The sequence below is a fragment of the Sinohyriopsis cumingii genome, chromosome 10, assembly GCF_028554795.1.
Source record: "Sinohyriopsis cumingii isolate HCF-2022 chromosome 10, ASM2855479v2, whole genome shotgun sequence".
In the NCBI taxonomy this organism is placed as follows: domain Eukaryota; kingdom Metazoa; phylum Mollusca; class Bivalvia; order Unionida; family Unionidae; genus Sinohyriopsis; species Sinohyriopsis cumingii.
Window position 1 is genome coordinate 82,430,431 of NC_142970.1, and position 22,974 is coordinate 82,453,404.

At 34.9% G+C, this 22,974-nt stretch overlaps 1 protein-coding gene across 2 annotated transcripts in view; it reads right to left on the bottom strand.

Annotated features, from left to right (window-relative positions):
• The window catches only part of LOC149790478 (uncharacterized), a 38,723-nt gene extending 16,741 nt beyond the window's left edge, over nt 1–21,982 (bottom strand). Inside the window, exons 1-4 of one of the 2 annotated variants that reach the window (XM_089972530.1) lie at nt 21,788–21,982; nt 17,217–17,468; nt 11,652–11,773; nt 458–615 (exon numbers count right to left, since the gene is read on the bottom strand). In XM_089972530.1, the coding sequence (XP_089828656.1) occupies nt 458–615; nt 11,652–11,773; nt 17,217–17,468; nt 21,788–21,940 (685 nt within the window). In that variant the 5' untranslated portion in view covers nt 21,941–21,982. The remainder of the gene's footprint in view (nt 1–457; nt 616–11,651; nt 11,774–17,216; nt 17,469–21,787) is intronic. The other variant, XM_089972529.1, reaches the window with a different exon arrangement.
• Nucleotides 21,983–22,974: the final 992 nt, after the last annotated feature.

Consider the following 22,974-nt stretch of genomic DNA (forward strand, 5'->3'; position numbering starts at 1 on the left):
TTGCCCTTGGAAGCATAACTGATAATGATATTGCATTGGAGATAGAAATATAAACAATTAAGAAGGTTTCACCAGTAAATACGGTTTGTCAGAAAAACAGTAAACAATTTCAACGCTGAACATTTCGAAAGGAAACTTTTAAAATAATTGCATGCTGTGCCCATTTTTGCCGCATTAATATTGGTTTAATTGCTACCGACAACTGCATGAGATACAATCGACCGTGAATTATATTCTTCTGATCTTCTATGACATATATTGCTAACACATAGCAAAAGTGAATTTCCTTTGTTTGCAAACATGAGTCCGTGATTCAGAACCATTTATGCTTTACTATGACATAATATTATGAATTCATACAAATCATTTCCAAACATATATTTTTCAGTGTGAAATAAGTAGTGTCACATGCCTTGAGACAGACAGCAGAATGGGCTGTTACAATGCATTTACAAACCTATCAGCTCTGGGGTCAGTTTTCCACTCTCCTTGAACTCACGCCACATGTCGATGATGGCTTGATTTTTAACAAACATGTCAGCAGTGATAAGGGACTTCAGAGCGTTAATGAACCATTGGGGGTCCAGTACAACTTTATCCTTCAATTTCGTGGTGCTGAAAATTAAAATATCTAACACTAATACACACAATTAATGTTGTATCTTAATGAAAAGAGAGGAAACGATATGCATGATAGTTTATAATGATTTTGCAATGTAAAATTATGACCAAAATAAAGGTAAAAATTGAAATTTAGAGTCATATTGTGAATGAATGCGCACTGAAATAACTTTACCAGTTGGTCTGGAATGGATGAGTTTTGCTTGCATCACAATTTTTTTTGTCTGCTTTTCATGGATTGTATTTATTGGGTCCATTATGTACAATATACAGATGATTTGAGCAGTGGAGGGGTCGGCTTTGAGGGATCATTTGAAACTGTGCTTTTGTTCTGTCATTGATTGTTTTCAATCACGATGTGGGATAAATATGCATTATGTTGGCTCAATTTATCAAAAAGACGCTCTGGAATATCACTTTCATTTTGTATCCAGTAAAGTAAGAATGTGATATCTGAAGGAAATGAAGTCGAAATTACAGTACAATTTCGCAAAGTGTATCAAAGTTTGGAACCCATAACTCATGTCATGTAATTCGGATTTGTGGAACAAAGTAAGTAAGTATATTTTGAGGAAATCCATACTGCAGAAATGTAGGTATATGCATTTCCATTCGTATTACCAAGCTATGAACGTATAGTTTTCTTTATTGTCACTTGCATAATCTTTGCTGGAGGTTCTTAGCCACCCCACCTATATACATGACCTGGCTTTTATTGTATCCAAAATGTTAAACGGTGAAATTTGCTAGCAGTAGTGAAGTTCATCCTCTTCCTTTCAATATGATGGAGTACAAGATCGCCTCCGCATGTGTAATCTTAATAAGTTGCACCTATCATTTGAAACATCTCTTGTTTGTACGTGCTTACATAACAATTTATATATTTTATTATTCTCTAGTGTTCTTCATCTAGTGGCCTCATCGTTCACATTAATGGTTTTCGTTATTCTGCTTATGCTTTGAAGAATGTTTCTCCAATATATTATCAAAGTTAAACAATTATTTAAATTTTCGATATTTGACATTGGGACATTTTGTACAATCTTACGAATTAAAATAATAAAAAGTCAATGGTTATACATCTTCAGGTATATAAACTATAATCAGAAAAAGTCTTGCCATGGTTTGAAAATTCAAGTTCGTTTATGTGTCTATGTCGTGCATTCTATCCACTTAGTTTAAGTAACCACAGCACAGCGGTAAAGTAATATACCGTATATGGAGAGAATACATACTTGAAAAAGGCCATGAAATTGTTGAAATTAAAATTTCTAAACGTCTGAAAGTTTCCAATTTCTACATTATTTTTGGTCATTTCAGCGAGAAGTTTATTTCAGAATAATTATGAACAGTTATCAATCTTCTTGTTCTAAAGGCGGGACTATACTTCGTACATGTGTACAATTTTACAGGTATATTAGATTACAGCTACTCTCTTCTGGTGATAGGTTCTACCATACTCTTTCACTTTACTGGTAATTTAGTACTTTCAGTCGGTAAAGAATCTACATGAATTCTATGGTGATCTTGTTATGAATTAAACAATATATGCTATTTTTAATGAGGAAATAATCCATAAACTTAATATTATTTTTTTAAATACAAAACAGCCGTACTTGTCAAATCTTGACTTTGAATAATACAAATATATTTATATTTATGATTATTTAATCACATGTTTAACATATATACAAACAATGTGGCCAAATGGGTACGACATTATGAGCAAATGCAAATTTCCTTAAAAAATGGATTTGAAAACAGAATATCATTTGTTTAAGTATACTTTGATGTATATATGTATTATTTTGTATGACTGTGCAGCATCCTAAGATTGTTAGGAGCGGAATTGTTATCTGCTTGAAAAAAAACGTAATTTCTCATTTTTACTAAATATATTCTCTTTTTCTGAATAAGTTTGTTTTATTTTAGTGGTCCTCCTTAAAAATATATCTGATTCAGTTGTTGGCAACCAGCTTAAGGTTTCTCTGCTTCTTATATCAGTATTTTAGGCTTCGGTGTCAACACTTCCTGTTCTTATCGACATGATCTCTAATGTTATAGCAGTATATTTTAGCTTAATCGTGCAACTTTAGTTAAAGTATTTGATTACAACTTATTGAGTAATAATAGTACATACAAATTTATCTACCATTAGGCATTAACCATTTACCATTGGGGTGTGTGAGTGGACGCGACATTTGTTTGAGCTGAAGTATTTTGTTTTCTCTTATCTCGAACAAATTTAAAAAATATAATATAATGTGTATAATATAAACTTATTTTCCTTAACAATGAGAGCAAGATATTTTATTCCGGCTTTCGTCAAAGATAAACTTAGAAAGTGTTTTAATCTTGACTCAGAACATGCAATTGTTGGTTCCCAATATAATTGCAATTTATTGTTGAACAAATGGTTGATTGATTGATTGATTGTTTGTTTTTTAAGGGCGCATCAGCACTTTTAGGCTATTTAGCGCCAAACAAAGTGTTACTTGTATAATCTTTTAAAACTTATAAAAGGTTCTATATCGACCAGCGATATAAAAGAACAAATGGTTGAAATTAAAAACGGTAAGATGGTAACGGTGCAAAATAAAGCTTCCCGATCAACGGGAGATGTAAAAAAGATGAATAGGTATTAAAATGGGACGGTATATATATTGCATAAAACTGCACAAGGTGATAGCATAAAAGTCAGAGTTTAGAGTAAATATTTACAGCTTTCAAGAACTCGATAATACGAGTGATGTTTATATTATCAAAAAGTTCTTTCAGGTCATGCACAACGTAATAACGATCGCGCGTAGGTTGTAGGTCAAAGCACTCTATCATAAAGTGCTTGACAGTGAATGGTTCATTGCAAGAAACGCACTCTGGTGGGTCTTCACCTTTTAGTATGTGGGTGTGGGTGATATAAGTATGACCAATTCGGATTCTTGCAATGACTACCTCCTCCCTACGAATGGTTCTGTAGGAAGGAGTCCATTCTCCTAGAGTTGGTTTGATTGCATGAAGTTTGTTATTTACAGCATCATTCCATGATGCCTGCCACTTCTGACGTAAGAACTTTCTGATACAAGGTTTAAAATCAGTATATGGTATTTTAAAATCAGATGGTTCTTGAGAAAGGGCCATTTTAGCAGCGCGATCTGCTTTTTCGTTACCTTTAATACCAATGTAGCTAGGTAACCAACAGTATATTATATTGTGGGAGACACTCAGCTCGGTATTTTTTAAGAGTATGTTTTTCAATAATGAGTTCTCCAGTTTTCTATTGTGTAGTGACTGGAGTACTGATAGCGAGTTGGAGAAGATGATACTGTTTAAAATACAGTTCTTTTCTATATGTTGCAGAGCAAGGTCTATTGCTCTGATTTCGGCTGTAAAAATTGATGCTCCATTTGGTAAGCGAACTTGCGTTGTGTGATTTCCACAAACAAAGGCTGCAGCAGCCTTTTCCTCATCCTTTGATCCATCAGTGTAAATTCTGGTGTAGTTTTTAAATTCGGTGAGGAGTTCATGGTAAGAGTTGTGGAAGATAGAAGGGTTTGTTTCGGATTTTTTTCCATCGTGTAGCGTAAAACGTACTTTTGGTTGTTTAATTAGCCAGGGTGGTGTTTCAGAGATGGATGTTTTCTGAATTTTTGAAAGATCTATATTTGTAGTGTCAAGGCTGGATAATATTCTAATGCCAAAGGAAGGTATGGCGTTTGGTTTATTTTCGTATAAAGTTTTGTATTTGGGTTGAAAAACAGCCGAAAAAGCAGGATTCAGAGGGTTTGATTTTAATTTCAGAGCATACTGTGCGGAAAGCATTTCTCTACGATGCGATAACGGTGGTTCATTCGCCTCAGCTAGACGGCTTTCACACGGGGATGTTTTAAATGCTCCCAGAGCCAGTCTTATTCCCTGATGATGAATTTGATCAAGCATTTTAAGATATGATTTTCTGGCAGAACCATACACAACGCAACCATAGTCTAGTTTGGAGCGAATAAACGTTCTATATAAATTCAGGATGACTTTTCTATCAGCACCCCAGTCAGTGTGCGCTACTACTTTAAGTAGGTCAAGTCCTTTTAAGCATTTGGCTTTCAAGTTTTTTAGGTGTGGAATAAAAGTCAGTTTTCTGTCAAAGATAATACCAAAAATTTTGTTTCCTCAACAACTGGAATAGGTGTTCCGTCCAGCGTGAGTTTAGGTTCATCGTGGTGTCGTCGTAATTGACAGAAATGCATACATACCGTGTTTGATTTCGAGAATTTGAAACCGTTCGTACTAGCCCAATTTTGAATCTTGTTGATATTTTGCTGTAGTTGTCTTTCAATTGTATGCATGTGCTTTGACCGATAACATATGAGAAAATCATCAACATATAGTGAGCAATCCACACCAGGAGTCAAACACTTGGTGATGTTATTAATTTTGATATTGAAAAGTGTCACAGATAAAATACTGCCCTGGGGCACACCCATCTCTTGCTCGTGCAAATCTGAGAGAGTAGAGCCCACTCGTACCTTGAATTCTCTGTCGGAGAGGAAGTTGGATATGAAAGAGGGCAGAGGGCCTTTTAGACCTAGATCGTGCAGGTCTTTTAGTATCCCGTACTTCCATGTTGTGTCATAGGCCTTTTCTAAATCAAAGAAAACCGCTACTAAATGTTCTTTCTTGATAAATGCATCGCGAATGAATGTTTCTAGTCTAACCAGATGATCGTTGGTGCTCCGTCCATAACGAAAGCCACTTTGGAAAGGAGATATTAAATTGTTAGTTTCCAGGTACCATACAAGCCGAGAATTGATCATTCGTTCCATTGTTTTGCACATGCAGCTTGTAAGTGCAATAGGTCGATAGTTGGTAGGATCTTCGCTATCTTTACCGGGTTTGGGAACTGGTATTACTGTTGCTTCTTTCCATATTTTAGGTAGGTTACCAGTAATCCATAAATCATTGAAGAGTTTTAAAAGAGATGTAAAAGATGATTCTGGAAGATGTTTTAAAAACTGGTAATGTATTTTGTCAGGCCCAGCGGAAGTATCATGGGCCTTGTCTAAAGCCACCATAAGTTCTGATAGTGAAAACAGCTGGTTGTAGCTTTCCGAGTTGTTGGATGTGAATTTTAAACGTGACTTTTCTTTTTGAGTTTTCAATTTTTGGAAGGCTTCAGAATAATTAGATGATGACGAATTTTTAGAGAATGTATCAGCAAGAACATTTGCTATGTCACGTTTTGAGCTAAGATTGTTATTGTTCACTTTTAGATGTCGGAAAGAATTGTGTTTTCTCTTTCCGTTTATTTTGCGGATCGTGTCCCAAACTTTCTTAATTGAGGAACGAGAGTTTAAAGAGGAAACATATTTCATCCATGATGCTCGTTTACTTTCTTTGATTGTGCGGCGAGCTTTGGCCCGGAGAATACGATATTTACTTAAATTCTCGGGCGTCGGATGATTGTTAAATTTTTTCAAGGCTTCTCGGCGTTGCCGTATGGCTTCCTTACATTCCTTAGTGAGCCAAGGTTTTAGGGTTCTTTTACAGTTTGCTGAGGACTTGGGGATAGATTCTTCTGCAATGTTGGTTAAAATAGATGTAAAATGCTGAATGGGGTCGTTAACATTGAAAACTGTATCCTCATTCAGCCTGGTTTTACAGAGTGTTTCGAATTTGGCCCAGTCGGCCTTCTTTAAATTCCATTGTGGAATTACTTCATCAATTGTAGAGTTATGATTTACAAGGGAGATTGGGAAGTGATCGCTGCTGTGAAGGTCATCAGCGACCTTCCATTCATAGTCCAAAAGCAGCGAAGGAGAACAAATTGTCAAATCGATGCATGTGTATGTACCCGTGCCTGGGTGTAAATATGTAGGTGTTTTGGTATTATATAGACACAGATCGTGTCTAGAAATAAAGTCTTCAACTTTGTGACCTCTGTCACTTACATGATTCGATCCCCAAAAAATGTTATGGGCATTAAAATCCCCGAGTAAAACAAAGGGTGCGGAAAGCTGTTGAACAAGATTATCGAGTTCGTTTGGTACTAGGTTAGTGTTTGGTGGTAAATAAATAGAGCAAAATGTAATCACTCTATGTAGAGTGACGCTTACAGCAATGGCTTGTAAATTGGTGTTTAAAGGAATGAAACTATGAGGAGCTCTGTTGTTCACAATAACAGAAACTCCTCCTGACGCCCTGTCAACATTTGGAGAGCAGGTGTTAAATAGGGAGTAGTTTTTAAATGTGATATTGTCTGTATCTTTCAAGAATGTTTCTTGAAGGCATAGTACCGCAGGATCATGTTCGTTTAAAAGCAGGAGAATATCATTGTAATTTGCTTTAAGTCCTCGACAATTCCATTGTATGATAGTGTTTTTCATTATAAATTTAAATTAAAGATTGTGGAGCTAGGTTAGACCTTTCGCAGACGGAATTTGTTTTGTTATTTCTCTGGAGGAAGTACGGGGGTGAATTTTTTGTTTGTAGGTCTGGAGTTCCCTTGTGCGCATGGAGTAGATTCTTCTGCATCCATGCTCTCGATGTCTCCAAACCTGTTATAAAGTTTGATGGGGTCATCTGACCCCTTTTGTTGCCTGTTTCCGTGAGATTTTTTATTCTTTGGTGATTTAGGTTGTTGGGTATTATTAAATGTAGTCTGAGTAGATGCCGTGTTTTTCTGTGCTTGGTAATGGGGGGTGTTTGAATTTGGTGTTGAATCGGGTGCTTCTGTTTGTGTTTGAGCGTCCTTCGTTGTTTTAGGATTGCTCTTCACTACAGTGGAGAAGGATGGGCCAGGATGGGCTGTTTTTGCCTGTACAATTTTTCTGGCTTCTGGATAGGGAATATTATTTGTGTATTTTACCCTCTGAATTTCCTTCTCCTGTTTCCAGGTATCGCAATCCTTGGAATTTGCGTGGTGCTCTTTTCCGCAGTTGACACAATGCGGAGTTGCTCTACAATCAGATTCCTGATGAGCATTGTCTCCGCATCGGCCACATATTTGGCTCTTGGAGCAGCGGTCTTCGTGATGGCCGTATTTTTGACACTTATAACACCGAAGGGGGCTGGGAATGTAAATCTCTACCTTTACTTGCAAAAAGCCAACTTTCACCACTTTGGGTACATTTGGCCTGTTGAAGGTGAGTACAATGGTGTTGGTGTCCTGCAGATTGTTATTACGTTTAATACGTATTCGTCGGACTGCAGTGACACCTTCATCTTTCATTCCTTCGATGATGTCAGCGTCGGTGACTCCAGCCAAGTCACGGCAGCGAATCACGCCTTTGGACGTATTCAGTGTGGTGTGAGCGAATGAGGTTACTGGGATATCAAAGAAAGTTTTCATTTTCCTGATATTGTCTGATTGACCTCGTCGCTCACACTCAATAAGAAGACAACCCGATTTCAACTTTTTAACACTTTTAGGTGTGCCAATCGATCCTGTGATAGTCTTTTCGATGACAAATGGAGATAGTGCGGCAAGCGGTTTCGTGGCATCGTTTGACTGTATGACCATGAAGCGTGGAAATGACTCCACACTAAATGGTTCATTGTCAGACTCTGATAAGGGTTTCGATCTTTTATTTTGATTTTTTTTGGAATTATCCATGATGGCTAGATTAAAAATTCAGCACCCGTGCTCCCCACCCACCAAGGAGCCCAACAAGGGGACACTTTTCAAGTGTCAGGGATACACAGATGCCATACTCAGTTGATAAAATTACCTTTGAATGACCCTGAAGTCGCCAATTTCTAAGGTCGGTAAAATTACCCCCCGATTGACCCGTTAAGCCACCGCCTTCTAGGAAGCCTTCTAAGACTTGGAAAAGGGAAATATAAAGGAAAAGAATATAGGGGCAACGGTGGTATCAAGAGAGATACAAGGAGAGAGAGAAAGAAGGTGAGAAAGTTAATAAAGACCTCCTAGGGCTCGGCGTGACCAGCCGATTTGTCGGAACCGGGCCCATCCCGACCACCCGTCTAAGAGAAGTAGAGGCCAAAGTAGTGTATTGCAGGGAAAGCCACTGCTCAACTACCAGGATCCTTTCCTCCCCCGACACGGGACGCAACCCACGGCAAACAGGTTGCCTCTACTTAGTCGCCTTTTACGACACGTAGCGAGGCACGTCGGGCAAATTCTACAACCCCGGACCCGCAGGGGGAATTGTCGAACAAATCGAGGAATTTAAATAAATACCGCAGAGTACCACGGTATACAATTTCTCATGGTACTGAGCATTATTAATTGAGACTGTTAAGTGCAACGCATCGATTCGCATGGTTTCTATCAGCAAACACACCTTACCCAAGCTGATACTAATCGTGGTTAATATTGTATAAAATTGTAGTGAAGATACGAAAAGGAAAGATATCCGTCGGAAGGAACATTTTAACCCAATATATTAAATGGTCAGTTCCTTGCATTACACAAACAGTCATAATTAGGATGGTTGAAATTTGTTTATATTGAGCTGTGCATTACTTGTTAAGTTTTAAGCACGTGCTTCATATCTCACTAAATGTCAGTGTTTTCTGTTTGTTTCGTTGCTTTCTTAAGCAAACGTGGTTGTCAATTTGGAATTTAATTTTCCACATTTCCGAGGAGTACATTTAAGTTGCAATAATACATTAATTCTCTTCAAGAATCTCAGTAAGTTGTACTTATCGTCACGTCAATGCGTACGTTTCTTCCGATTTATTTGGATAAGGGAAAAGCGTAAAATTGTTGCGCAAGAAATTGATCACCCTTTTCTAAATATACCATTACAGAATATACAACACATGTTTAACATTATTATCTGTTGTTCAAATATATTACCGATATTATCGAGTCTTTAAACAGTAACTCGTTGTAAATCACTTTTGACGCATCAGTGTTTCCATGCTATCCATTCATTAGTTGCACATGGTGGGGTTGATGTCGGCGTGAATGTCTTGAGGCAATTTTTATTTGAAGGCATATATCCCTCCACCGTGGAGAGCAATAGTAAAGCGAAACGGAATGGGATTAAGTCCACAAACACAAGGCGTAGGATTTAGACAAATCTTATGAGCTCTTTTGTATCTATTTTCTTTCAAGAGCAGAACACCATATGGTAAGACTTGAAACATAGTTTATCGATGGGGTGAAAATAATTATGTTAGTCCTTATATCAAAACTACAAACGTACATCCTCCAATTGGTATAAAATATTCTAGCACACTTGAATAGAGGAAACACAGCCACAATTGAACTGTAGGATAGGCTCATATGGAATAGACTTACTCTTTTCTTCGGCCACGATTACACTTAGAACATCAGACCAGCAATGGAAGAGAGAATATTTGCAATAGTGGCAGGAAAAATGTATATAATTAAAATTCATTTTACCTCCCTATTCACCCAAAAAACTACATTTTAATAGTAATAGTAATGCATTTATTACCACTAGTGCATTGCTGAATTTGCCAGATTTAGGAGGATTCAATGGCTTCGGAAAACTGGCATAAAATAATATTGTACTTACCCTTACGGTAGTGGTATTCACTATTTCACGGCATAAGTTGTTGGAGGGTTGGGTCACTTTTTCTGGCATTGCTAATTACCACAACAAACAATGCCTTCACTCAGTGTTGTAAAATATCAAATGTAAAATGAGGTATGTTAGGTATGCCGACGAAGTAGAAGCTGCCCTCTCCTCACTGATTTTCGTTCTCATGAAGGAAAGGTATCTCTCGATGAGGGACAGAAAAGCTATTATGTGAGTAAGGACAGTCTACCTGCATGTGGCGGATGATACAATATCAGCCAAGTTCTTAAGCGATAAGAACAGATGCTTCCAATTCGTTTTATCATTTCAAGCGCATGTGTCATGAAGAGTTTTGAAATATTCGGCTACGCAGATACTACAATACAACGTCAATATAAATGCATATTGGTAAAAATCGAACATATACTATATATTGATGTTATAAACCCATATTTCATATTGATTAAAACTAGATTCTTATATATATATATATATATATATATATATATATATATATATATATAGTCAGAAAAAGCCATATATTCAAAGTTTGTTCAATATCAAATCAGAAATATTGCTTCCTAGAGTGGTAATAAATTTAAATTATAAATATGCATGTATATATATATATATATATATATATATATATATATATATATATATATATATATATATATATATATATATATATATATATATATATATATATATATATATATATATTCCAAGTTTGATCAAAATCAGAACGGAAATATGGCCAACACAGCATTTTACAGTCTCAGGCAATCATATTTCTCGTTTGATAGACATTGGATCAGAAAGGTGGACTTCCTCCACAGACGAAATAAATAATTGTGGATGAAGAAACTATGCATTACACAGGGCAGACTCAGGAACCATACATAAGCTCCACTGGCCATGCTTCTATTTCATGTTTTAAATATCAAAGTGAATATTATTTTGTCAACCACTTAATAATGAAATCAAATTAAACACATTTATTTCCAGCCTTTGCAAAATAATAATTTTAACATTATTTCAATTGTGATGTTATAAATAAAGCAAGAAAGGAGGAAGAAAAAAAACATGAATATATGAGCATTATACAAAAGAGATATGACATAGAAGACAACACGATGAGATATTAAAACTATATGGTTGGAAATTGAAATAAGCACCGAATCCCACTAAAAGAAAATATATTTGTGTACACAAAATATTGCCTTTTAGACAAAGAAATGTTTATCACCCTAGTTAATTTATTATTTTTCAAAACGATCAATTTTGTTGAAATTCTCCCACAAATGTCCAGGTGATTACATTTTGTCAAAGCATAATCTAAAAATACTTGATAATAGTATACACGTTGTTGCCTACTTCCCACTGCAGCTTTGTTTGAATAACAAGCAATGACGAACCCGATCTGCTGCACACTGATATTGCTTGTCAGGTACTTATAGGTAAGTACTGAGCTTCATATCCAAACATACGCAGCAGATGTAATCATATATGTCGATATCTTACTTCAAATAGAGTATGCTTCCAATCTCGTGAAGATATCTGAGGAAAACGTCTAGTTCTTCTTTTGTCTCAATCTGAACTGTTCCATTGGTGTTCAGGCTTTCCACTAAGCTATATGGAATCACCTAAAATTAACAAGAAGGTAAGTAATAATGAGACGAGAACATTGGCGAAAAGAAAGTTACAACAATCAATAAAAGTTTCAATATTTCGTCTCTTTAACAACATAGGTACCTAATCTGACATTGACCTTTTACCATCTGACTCGGGTATAGCCAAAGACTTTACATGCTATGTATGTGACTATAAAGCACTCGGAAACGTTAGACGTTTAAACGTATGTTATGTTGAGACTTTCAAATATCAAACATTTAACATAGTTTTACTGCAAGCTACATTTTAACTAACCTATATTATAATGTAATGTTTGTTAAGTAAATAAAGATTATATGATCCAATATGTTTAACTTATGAATAATGTGATCAGAATCTGAGTTACCTGAGAAATTGGGTAGAAGTAAGAAAGTGCTTTACTAGTTGTATAAGAAATTAATTAAAACGATTAGGATGTTACTTAAACAATATACACAATACAATATATTAATTCTGCTATCATGGCCATATCCCAAACAACCAGCCCAGCATTGCAACTGTAGAGTTCATATGACACTTGCAATGAAATGAAACTGTATGTTCAATGGAGTGTAACATATAATGTCCCGGAATTTTTAATCCTTTATGTTATTCCTTTCGTAAGACCAAACCGCTCTGCTACAACTGAGAATAGCATACAATTAAGAATTGCAAAAAATCGATAGACTTGATTATTGTTCAAAGTACGGACCATAGAAGATTGCAAGCGTGGACAAAAAAGTATAACCGATACAAATATGTAAACAAAAGTGAAAGCTTGCTATACGAATGGCATCTAAGTATGTGTACTAACATGCATGCAGACTTGATTTATCCATCTCAAGCATAGGTTGCCCTAATTTTTCCTGACAATGTTGTCTTCAAACTCAAGTCCACAATCATAACAATTTGGCAAATATGTAACAAAAACATTGCTGTAATCGCCTAAAAATAAAGTCAGAATACTCATGCGAACAAATTTAAAATCCACAGAAGATGGTTGTTTGTTAAAGATGATAAAGAGTAGTTTTTGCAAGAGGTATATATAGCAACATTTATTTCTCTTTCTTTATACATGCACAATCATAATAGAGTAGGACTTTATCTGCTAACTAACGAATCCAGCCATTCGAAGTTGGCAAATGTACTCACCATGTGTTATGGCTTGTTTGATGAACAAGATGTTAATTATATAAATGGTGAGTAATTTACTGCGTAATGAATAAACATATAATAGCGATTTATAAACATGTATATCTTTTCCTGATCACCTAAGGTTGTATTAAGATTCATAGCATTCTTTTAAACAAATCATTCACAAAGCTATATTAACCATTATATCCAGCTGGAGGTAGTAATGGCTGTAAGTCTTACAAACATCATGGTCATACAAAGATTTGTCAACATGGTCATCGTTAGATTGTTATTTATATCTATCATTTCTTATAATTTCTAATCATTACTGTACATTTTAGTGATGATCTATAGCTAGATTTGGCCTACGTGTATAGTGTCTATTTTACTATACTGCGATCGTACAATTACATAGGCTCTATAAATGGATGTTTATGTATGTGTTGACAGTTACTAATAATAAAATTAGTGGTAAATATATTGATAGTTATCGGGCTGTTTCCAGTTGGACAGATCGATATGGTGTGTTCTTAAGTGAATTAATGGGTTATATAATTTGACGTTCTTTTACAATGTTGGAGAAATGTTGTTTGTCACGTATGAGTTGGGAGAAATGCATGTTTTACCATTTCATCTTTATATAAGCCACACGTACTGAGCAATTCACTATTCTTATTTGTTGTGTTTTTGTTGTATAATCAAGTCTGCTGACGGATTTTATGTTGTGTTTACGTATTATATGAGAGGACAACGTGTGTTTGGATTATTCTATTGAAATGGAAAGTGATCATTGGTCAGCAATATTTTACTGTCTGGAAGTGTTGTGAATTATTCAAATGAGTTCTGCTAAAGAGCACCATTTTGAAACGTTATATTTGTGGGCGGAAAAGAACACTCGGAAATCTGAAACATACGCTTAATATTGAAGTCATTTGGACATTAGTATAACTTGTCAAAGATTATTTGGGATTCAGTTCAGAAACTCCTCTCAAATATGCATTATATAAACGTGATAATTAAATTGTTTGTTAAATTGTACAAAACTTCTTAGTGACACTAACATGCAAACATATATATATATATATATATATATATATATATATATATATATATATATATATAGAAGAAGAAGAAGAAGAAGTAGAAAAAGAGTATAAGGTAAACTTTGGAACAGGTTGTGATTACGAGATTGTCTCACGAAAATTACAATAGCTACTCAAGTGTAATAACTTAAACGAGAGAACTTTAACGAGAGTTGCACTGCAAAAGTGATTTGTTGATTGATGTGCATTTTCTGGCGATGACCATAATATTTACCAAGTGTCATTGCAAATTATAAAATATTACGGGACTAGTAGTACTAATGAGATTGTGTCATACACATTGGCAAGACCGAAAAGACGATAACTGTAGCAAAATTGCATGAGCAAAGTGTTTTATCGATATGTATCTCTTCAGGTGATGACTATGATACTTAGCGGATTTCACGGCAATTAATCAAACTCTGTGGGACTGGTCGCGATAATTAGTAACCAAGAGATAAATTGATAGGTCGACAAACTAACATATAGCAAGACACGGTGAATAAAATATATACCGCCTCTGTAGCGGTGTGTTATACAATGTCCATTGCTTAGTGAGACAGAAGCCAGAATAGAGTGGTCCCACCATGGAGGGACTGGTACCAAACGACATGAATCAACACTTACTAATAGAGCAGATCCGAATGCTCTTCCAGATATAGAACATCAATGATGGCTTGAGAGCACAGGCCGACAGTGAGATGATAATTATTACTAAAGAATCATATTTTACTATTATCTCGGCTTCTTCCTTAAATGTGTTACTTGGTCATAATACACTAAGAGAAAATGTAAGAGACAAGGGGATTGACTTCACCTTATTTCACTTATGGATGCTTAAAAAACGTGCGCAATTTTGAATTTAGCGTTATGTAGTGTCTATGGCTTACAAATGTCATTGAAAAGAGTCTCCTACACATCGAGTGTTACTAGAGTAAGCAACGTTATTGAAAATATGCTGAACAACTTAGGAAGGTAGCCTGGGTGTACAGCTCAGAGATGATATTAGTCCAACCAGGTTAAACTGAGACACTGGGTAGAATGATCTAATGAAAAATTATCAATCAAGTACATATGTACATATGTACTGCTTATGAAACCAAACAGCATAAATAGCCAAGTCAGAAGAAATTCAAACAAAATACTGCATCAGTGAAATGGAGAATATGAACTGATATTGTACTGAAGTATTACTGAATATGTTTATTAAACATACCCGTGTTTAGTAACCTCACAGATAATTCTAAGATGCATGAACCTTATATCGATTTTATTAGCACACTTAACAGCCATGTTCTCTGACATCTGTGTTTGTTGAAGCTCAAAATACTACAGCCGATCCATGCATTGATTAATTAATAGTTAATACATTTATAGTTAATTACTTAAAATGAATGATACATAATACAGCGACAAAATGAAAAAAATGTGTATCATTCCCACCAACGTGTTCCCTTGATTTTCTTTGTTCAGCAATTCCAATATCAGATTACTACTGGGCCCATAGTTCTGAAGTGAGCCAATAATTGCTGGCACATGTATTCACAGGTCACCAGATTGATAAGGAAATATGGTGCTTGTCAGTTGTATCTTTGTGCTCAGTAGGGCCAATAGGAACTGTGACTGTGATAATTATGTAGGATTTATGAAAATGAAGAGAATATAGTGGTATATAAATTAATGGAATATTATTTGAACGAACATTTCTGGTGGGCACAATGGAATGTTACGCGTAGTATGGTACTTAACTTATGGTACTTAACTTTAGATATATTTGAAAAGAGGCACAAGAGTAACTGACATCACTAAGTGACTACCATAGTTAATCCAAAATTCAGGATCCGTAGCATGCTCCTATACAGACTTATTCAATTGGAGTTGACTGCGTTTGCTATGAGGACAGTTGTGTCAGATGTTTCTATATATTTTATGTCATGATTATTCCTGTTACAGATAATCTAAATCTGTTTAGCAGATTATTTCTGTTAAACATTTTTCTTGTTAAAATGTTTTTTTTCTTCTATTTTTAGTAATGTTGTCCACATTATTAGACCGTGAATTGACATTATCTTTTCAAACCCGAAGTTTCTTTATGACATCTTACATAAGAATATTACAGCTTACGTACGGATATTACAGTTCCATATTTATCTACATTTAATTTAATGAAATCCAGTGAACGTGTTACAAGCACATATGAAATCTGGCCATCTTACTTATTTTATACACTTTTATGGATGCATTTATTGAACAACATATGCCGCTAGCATTTACAAAATCGCGCAGATACGTTTGCTGACTGGGATCATGAAAATCTTGCAAGAATTGTCTGCGTCTTGATAGAATAGTGTCATATTCTAACATTCACTGGTTACGACTAATTTGCTGCTTATTTAGGGGAATGGCTGGGAGAAAATACATTTATTATAGATGTATAATTATATTCGAGTAAATGTTTTATAATTCCTTTCTTCTTCCAAAAATTATCTACTATCCTATACACTAAGACCTTTAATGTTTCCTTTTTTTGAAAAATTAGTTATATCAACCAACCAATTGGGGATCGGCATTATTCGTACAAACCTGAATATTTTTAAAGTCAGGAATCTGGTCAAATTGTGCTTAGCATTATTGGAATACAATAATTTCTTAGCATTTCATGAAGATGGAAGACCTTCATATCATGATGATTTCTACAAATTTTGTTTTGAAGTTTTATAGCTTGCTGACATTGTTTTTGGGGTTTTTGCAATTTTAGTCACAGTTGCCTTAGCTGATAATGGCTTTGCTATGAGAAACAAAATGACTGATCTTCGCGTCCATGGCATGTTGATTTCTGTCAAATTTAATAAAAAAATTTTGGGCAGCGTTTATAAAGTTAATTAAACAGAATGTAATGTGCCATGTAATGTGGAAATTGGCAGCTGCATAACATCTGTGATTGAACGACATATGATGCATGAAAGACGAAAAGCGAAGCATAAACTGTCTTAGACTTATACTCAGCTTAGATAAAGACGGGTCCTAAGTGTATTCTTGCTATATGTATAACACCTAGAAAAGCAGATTTCCTATAACGCGCAAATTAATCTAGAACAAATTAGAGCAATACCCCTTTGAGTCATGTTTTAAAAAGCAGAAAATGAGAAGTCATGTTGACTGACGAATCACTTTCTACACACCCATTCCCATTTAATTTGCAGTTTATTCCTACTTGTACCTTCACACCAGCAGTCTTTAGCTTCATCAGAGCATTCTCTAGATGAAGCCATCGTGCAGGAACCTCTTCCCCCCAAAACGGTTGCTGAGAGGCCAGCTTCACAATCTTCTTCTTTAACTCCTCCAACTTAGGATCAAAGTGGGTGTTATCAATCACGAAATCTTCATCAGTAAGATGAAATTTAGCTGGTCGGTCTCGCAGCTGGTAACGAATCTGAGCGAAGACCGATTCGCATACCTTCTCACGTGACGACTGGAAGAAGATGGGAAATAAAACATTTTTGTTTTCTATTATAATCCTTCAAAGTCCTTATCAAATAAATGTAATGAATAAAATATAGGTTTTTGAAGGGTGATAAAGCTTACATTGCCCAGGAGGGAATAGCCTTCAAGAGTATAAAATAAGATTTCATTCTCTAAGACGTTAAACGTTCATGAGATGTTAGACTAGTATAATATGTAACGAGCTTGTTATCCATATCACAGGCTTATATGCAGTAATCATCGTCAGTTTTAATAACACATGGTATTTGAGGAACATCAGATCAGTGTTGGAAGAGGGAATCTGGCAATAGAGACAAGTAAATATTGTACCTTTAAGTTAGAGTTACCCCTGCCCCAACTCCACATTATAATAGCAGTAATACGATACCTGACACAACTGCATAGTTGAATTTACCAGATCAGTGGGAATGAAATAGCTTCAATAAAAGAATTGACACAACTAAGGAATTACAGACCCTTGGCCACTACTCTAATATTATATCTGATTAGGTCACGTCGTTTGTTAAGACTAAAATCCCCTGAAACAATGTACTCTTGCTCTAGCGTGCTAAAGATAGAATACGAAGGTAGTTAGAGACCGCAATAACAAGAGCGTCATCACATGCGCCAATGGTGAATGAGTTAGATTGATTCATGAGGTAGTATTATCTTGTCACGAAGAAAACTTCCGTCTCAGTAAGGGACTGATATATTGCCTTGCTTATTATGGCGCCTAGATATACATAGCATAAACAAGTGTTACGACCTTTACGGTAAGGAGAAGATGCTTTCTAGCCTTTTGTCTCCCTTTAAAAGTAGCCAAATAAAACAACAAAGCCCTATATAATCATCAGTCGATCTCAAACACTACGGCACAGATACGACTAAGATTGGCGACATCTATATGTATTGGTGTTACTGAGGAAAACTTCCTAAAAAATCTGTTTGCAAAGGAAAGCCACTGAATCTTAATTGCCAATTAATCGTATACACCTTTGTTGTATACACAAACTCAAAATTTGTTCATTGTTTTCACAAATACCAAGGAGAGCAAGAACACAATGCTAATCTTAAATTCTCGCTTCATCCAAAACTTTATGTGAGGATTGTGCTAAAGACCACAATATGCATTAGAGATTCAATCTGGATATCAGATACTGAGGCACCGGTCTCTGCAGCTGAATGCACCTGACAAAGTCGGAATTTTAGAATTTGAACAGCTGACCAGGTATTTGAGTGTATTTGATGCAGCTGCCCTATAGGCTTTATAATATAAATAGAGCAAGTTATCTCTTCTGAGAGGAATAGAGGAAAATATCAGCCACTATTTTAAACAAACATTTCTAAGTCATTTCCATTTACTTTTTCCTCCTTGAAATTGTTTTTATAGGTTAGCTTCTGATTCCAGATGAATTAAAATTAAACAAACAACATTTGCACTAATATATTGTGTATCCTGAAAAGCAGAACCTGTTTCTGCTTTTATGGTCTCACATAACATCTGAATTAGAAATATGACCATATGCTGAAATCCATTGGATATATTTGTTAAAACCAAGTTACTACAACCATTGAGATTCATATTAACTCGTTGTAGTGTACAGAACAAAACATGACTCTTTACTCTGCTCACCTGGAAATGCTAATTTGGGTAAGTTATTTAGAAAACGGTTTTTTCAAGGTTTGAAAAGAAGCCCATAACAGTTATATATCATTGTATAAAAAAGAAGGAAACATTTTCATTTTCTTCAAACCTACTCGTGCAGAAATTATCCCACATATATAAAGTATTTTCAGGATCGCCCAAGCGGCGTCTGTGTTTGGAACCAAAGCAAAACCGAAAGACGTATGAACACATTTGGACTAACATTCAAGTCAAATGTACACACACATAAAAATGGGTGTGTGATGTCAGTTAGCATGGTCGGATGGGTGGGAAAGTATTTTCTTTGATTACTGTAGTAGTTGATATCCTCAGGACATCCTTTATCTTTTGTGATTCAACTGAAATGCCCATTAGTTTACAAACTACGTCGTGAAGTGGGTATTGCGACATATACGATTGTACAAATTGTAAAATAATTGTCATCATATTTTGCATGTTGTTTTGAAATCGTCTTTGAAAAGTTGAGTTTCTCCTCAATCATAATAGTTGTCAATTTATTGAACTTGTACTGTATTATGCATACAAGAACACATGATATCTATCATTGCGCACTGTATTGTGCCCAAAATTGCAAAGCTATGTGTTTGCCAAGGATATAAATCCAGCTCTAATTGCACTGATTCGTATTGACGCATGGTTTCTTATTTCAAAGTGCCCTAGAGCCGAAAGACCTGATGGAACATTTGTATCTCTGCAACATGAGAGTGGAACATGTTTCGTTTTCAAAGGCTTTAAATCCAATTCTGTCCTGTTTATTTTTAATCATTTTCAATCACATTAATTTAAGATCATCGCAAATACTGTTACTGCGTAAAGTTTGATATTAGCTGTAATACTGGCTCATTCAACGTTTAATCATAAACATATCTAAAACTATAAGATATTATATGTTATTTATGACAAGATTCGACTACAGATAACAAGAAAATACGAAATTACACTCATAGTAGGTTAATAACCCAAACAATATTACATTTTCGTTTTAAATACAGAATAAATTATTAAGAATCAATTTCTTTGGAACTTTTAACAAAAGCATGCAGCATAAAATGTTCATTTTAAAATTATGTCAACATATGAATTTCTAAAACTTAAGATAATTGCAGTACATTTAAAAAAAAATGAATAGTCTTAATAATCTATGCCTGTTTCTGGGTTAGTTAAAACGGATGCAAATATAAAGAAAAATAATCCCGGAGTGTAACAAAGCCTGGAAACCAACTGTTTACCAAAATATAACAACTTGACCTCATAAAGTTTTACAGTTCATATTACAAATTAAAAATAATTTTTCCCGCAAACATAAATATTTCATTCATAAGGTAATTTATCTTAAGCTTGACACGTTCTTGACTGACAATTGGTTACAAGCGTAGCTGCTAACTTCAAAGTAAATATCTTCCTCCTTTACTGGTGCTGGATGATAGAATGTCAACAAAATGTTGATCAACGATATCTTTTTGAAAAATACCTTCTTTATTGCACGAACAGTCACTGATAGAGATTCACTTTAATTCAATTATTTTAATCACTTTAATTAATCCCTTAATATCAGTGTATAATGAAGTGCACTTACAAACGGACATACTTTCAAATAATTAATGTGGTTCGTATAATACAAATATAATACATGTTTTAATTTATATATTAAAAGGAACCAGTTGCACGTGACATATCAGAACTAAAGGCTAAACATTTCCATATCAGTTTGCACTAGCAAACTTTGGTTATTTTTGTGACACCAACAAACATTGTAAGTTTGCAGTAAATGTTTATATTGAAACAAGAATGTAAAACTTTGACCAGTTGCAGACAGAAACTGCCTGATTTATGTTATTTTTTAAAATATGCTCTTTATTCTTAGGAGAAGATTTAAGATTTTTAATATACCTGCTTCTCACACTGGGAGATTGGATGGGAGAAAATGTCCGAGGGGACGGGATATAGCTTGAAACGAATACTCACCATCTGCATTTTTTGTTAAAAGAGAACTATGATTACATGTGAATCAAAGTCATTAAACCTTTTATGTATAGTCCGACATTCTGACATATGTATTCAACATTCAAGAACGCCATTAAACAATAGCTTGTTGGAGTTCTCCTGAGTGACCATTTTTTACTTGCAGCAAGACGCCACAGTAACGGGCATAGTGGTTGACCTCAAAGTAAAATGTCCTTCATCTGCCAGTGTTTTTAGATGCATTTAAACTCACAAAACAAAACGATGACAGGCAATAACTATATTCATTGCAATCACTTTGTTTGTGACATGACATGAACCAATGATGGAACTCAAAATTCAACAGCCAATACAGCTTACGCAACTATGCGCATTGAAAATTGCCATACGCTCTGGTAAGTCATTTTCAAGGCTGAGGGGGAGATCTATAGAACATCATTTTTTTAAATTGTATGGTAATACACAATGCCATGCTTTTCTTGTAGAAATAAGTTTGGAAACGTTTATGAAATGCACGCTACGATAGTATTGATCGTACATGTACCGTATACATAGTACGGCATTCTATTGTAATCCCTATTCGAGTTATATTAATATTATGCCTTTCAGTCTTTTCTTCAGAATAAAATAGTTTATTAATACAATCGCAAAATGTCTAATTGATTGGGTACGATTTATACCTGTGGAATCTTGTCTGCATGTGTGCCTACCAGTATCACAGGTGGAATACCTGCTTTGGGTGATGGAGAACAGGTGTGTATGGAATTCATCCATACCTCAACGAACTCTGAAATGAATAGTAAATAGATGATGGCATAGCCGAAGAAAGACATTTATTATTAACAGGCAGATGCACAGGCAAACACACTAAAATAATCGAGATATGAGCTGAACTAAAGTTACAGCAACAGATAAGAATCAGAGTATAGAAAATATTTCAAGAAAGGTTTAAAACAATGTAAATGCCTGAAAAATTATACTAGCTTAAGGTTAAAAATGCATATTTCGATATGGTGGTTCAAAACAAAGTCAATGATATCAAAATGAGAGGTAAACATTAAGAGATTAATGTCACACAAATTATATACAAAACAGACCATTACTTCCCAAGTCAAACATTTTCCTGCATGCAGTGTCTTACCTTTCAATCCAAGGTATAATCACAAAAGACTTGGATGACACAGGCTAGAGAAAGTGGGATACTGTGAAATATGTTTTTTGTATGAGATATATACTTCCTAATGATTAAGATGATCAAGTTGCATGATTTTACATACAACATTATTCCAAACATTGAGTTGAATGCACGAACACATTTAACAGTAGTCAGGACAAAAGGTCATGCTAGCAAGTTCCATTCTAGATTCTAAAAAATTACACAAAATCTGACAGAATGTGAACAAATAGTGCATAATATTTTCAAGCCAACCTATATCTCTTCATTACATTCGATCCCTTTTCAGAAACCTCACCTGATGGACGAAAACTATGTTTCAAACAATCCATCACAAACTGAAACACTAGTTTGAAATGCACGATTTGACATCATGGACTGATGCAAGAGAACTATTTAAAGCAAGACATTTTAATTGTATTGCTTTAAAATAATAACGTACATTTTTCTATGAATAAGAAGGGTCTCAAAGTATCAGATAATGTTTGTGGCACTGTCGTAACGGCATCGCAATAACAAACTGGTGAAACTAGTGTTTGGATTAAAATTGTGTATTTGATAGTGAAATCCCTAACATAATACATTCTTCAGCTATAAGGCAGATCAGGTGAACGAAGCGAAAATAAATGTATTAATCGTGTATTTTACTTTGGGTTAGCAATACAAAATCGCACAAACGTATTTGCTTATTTT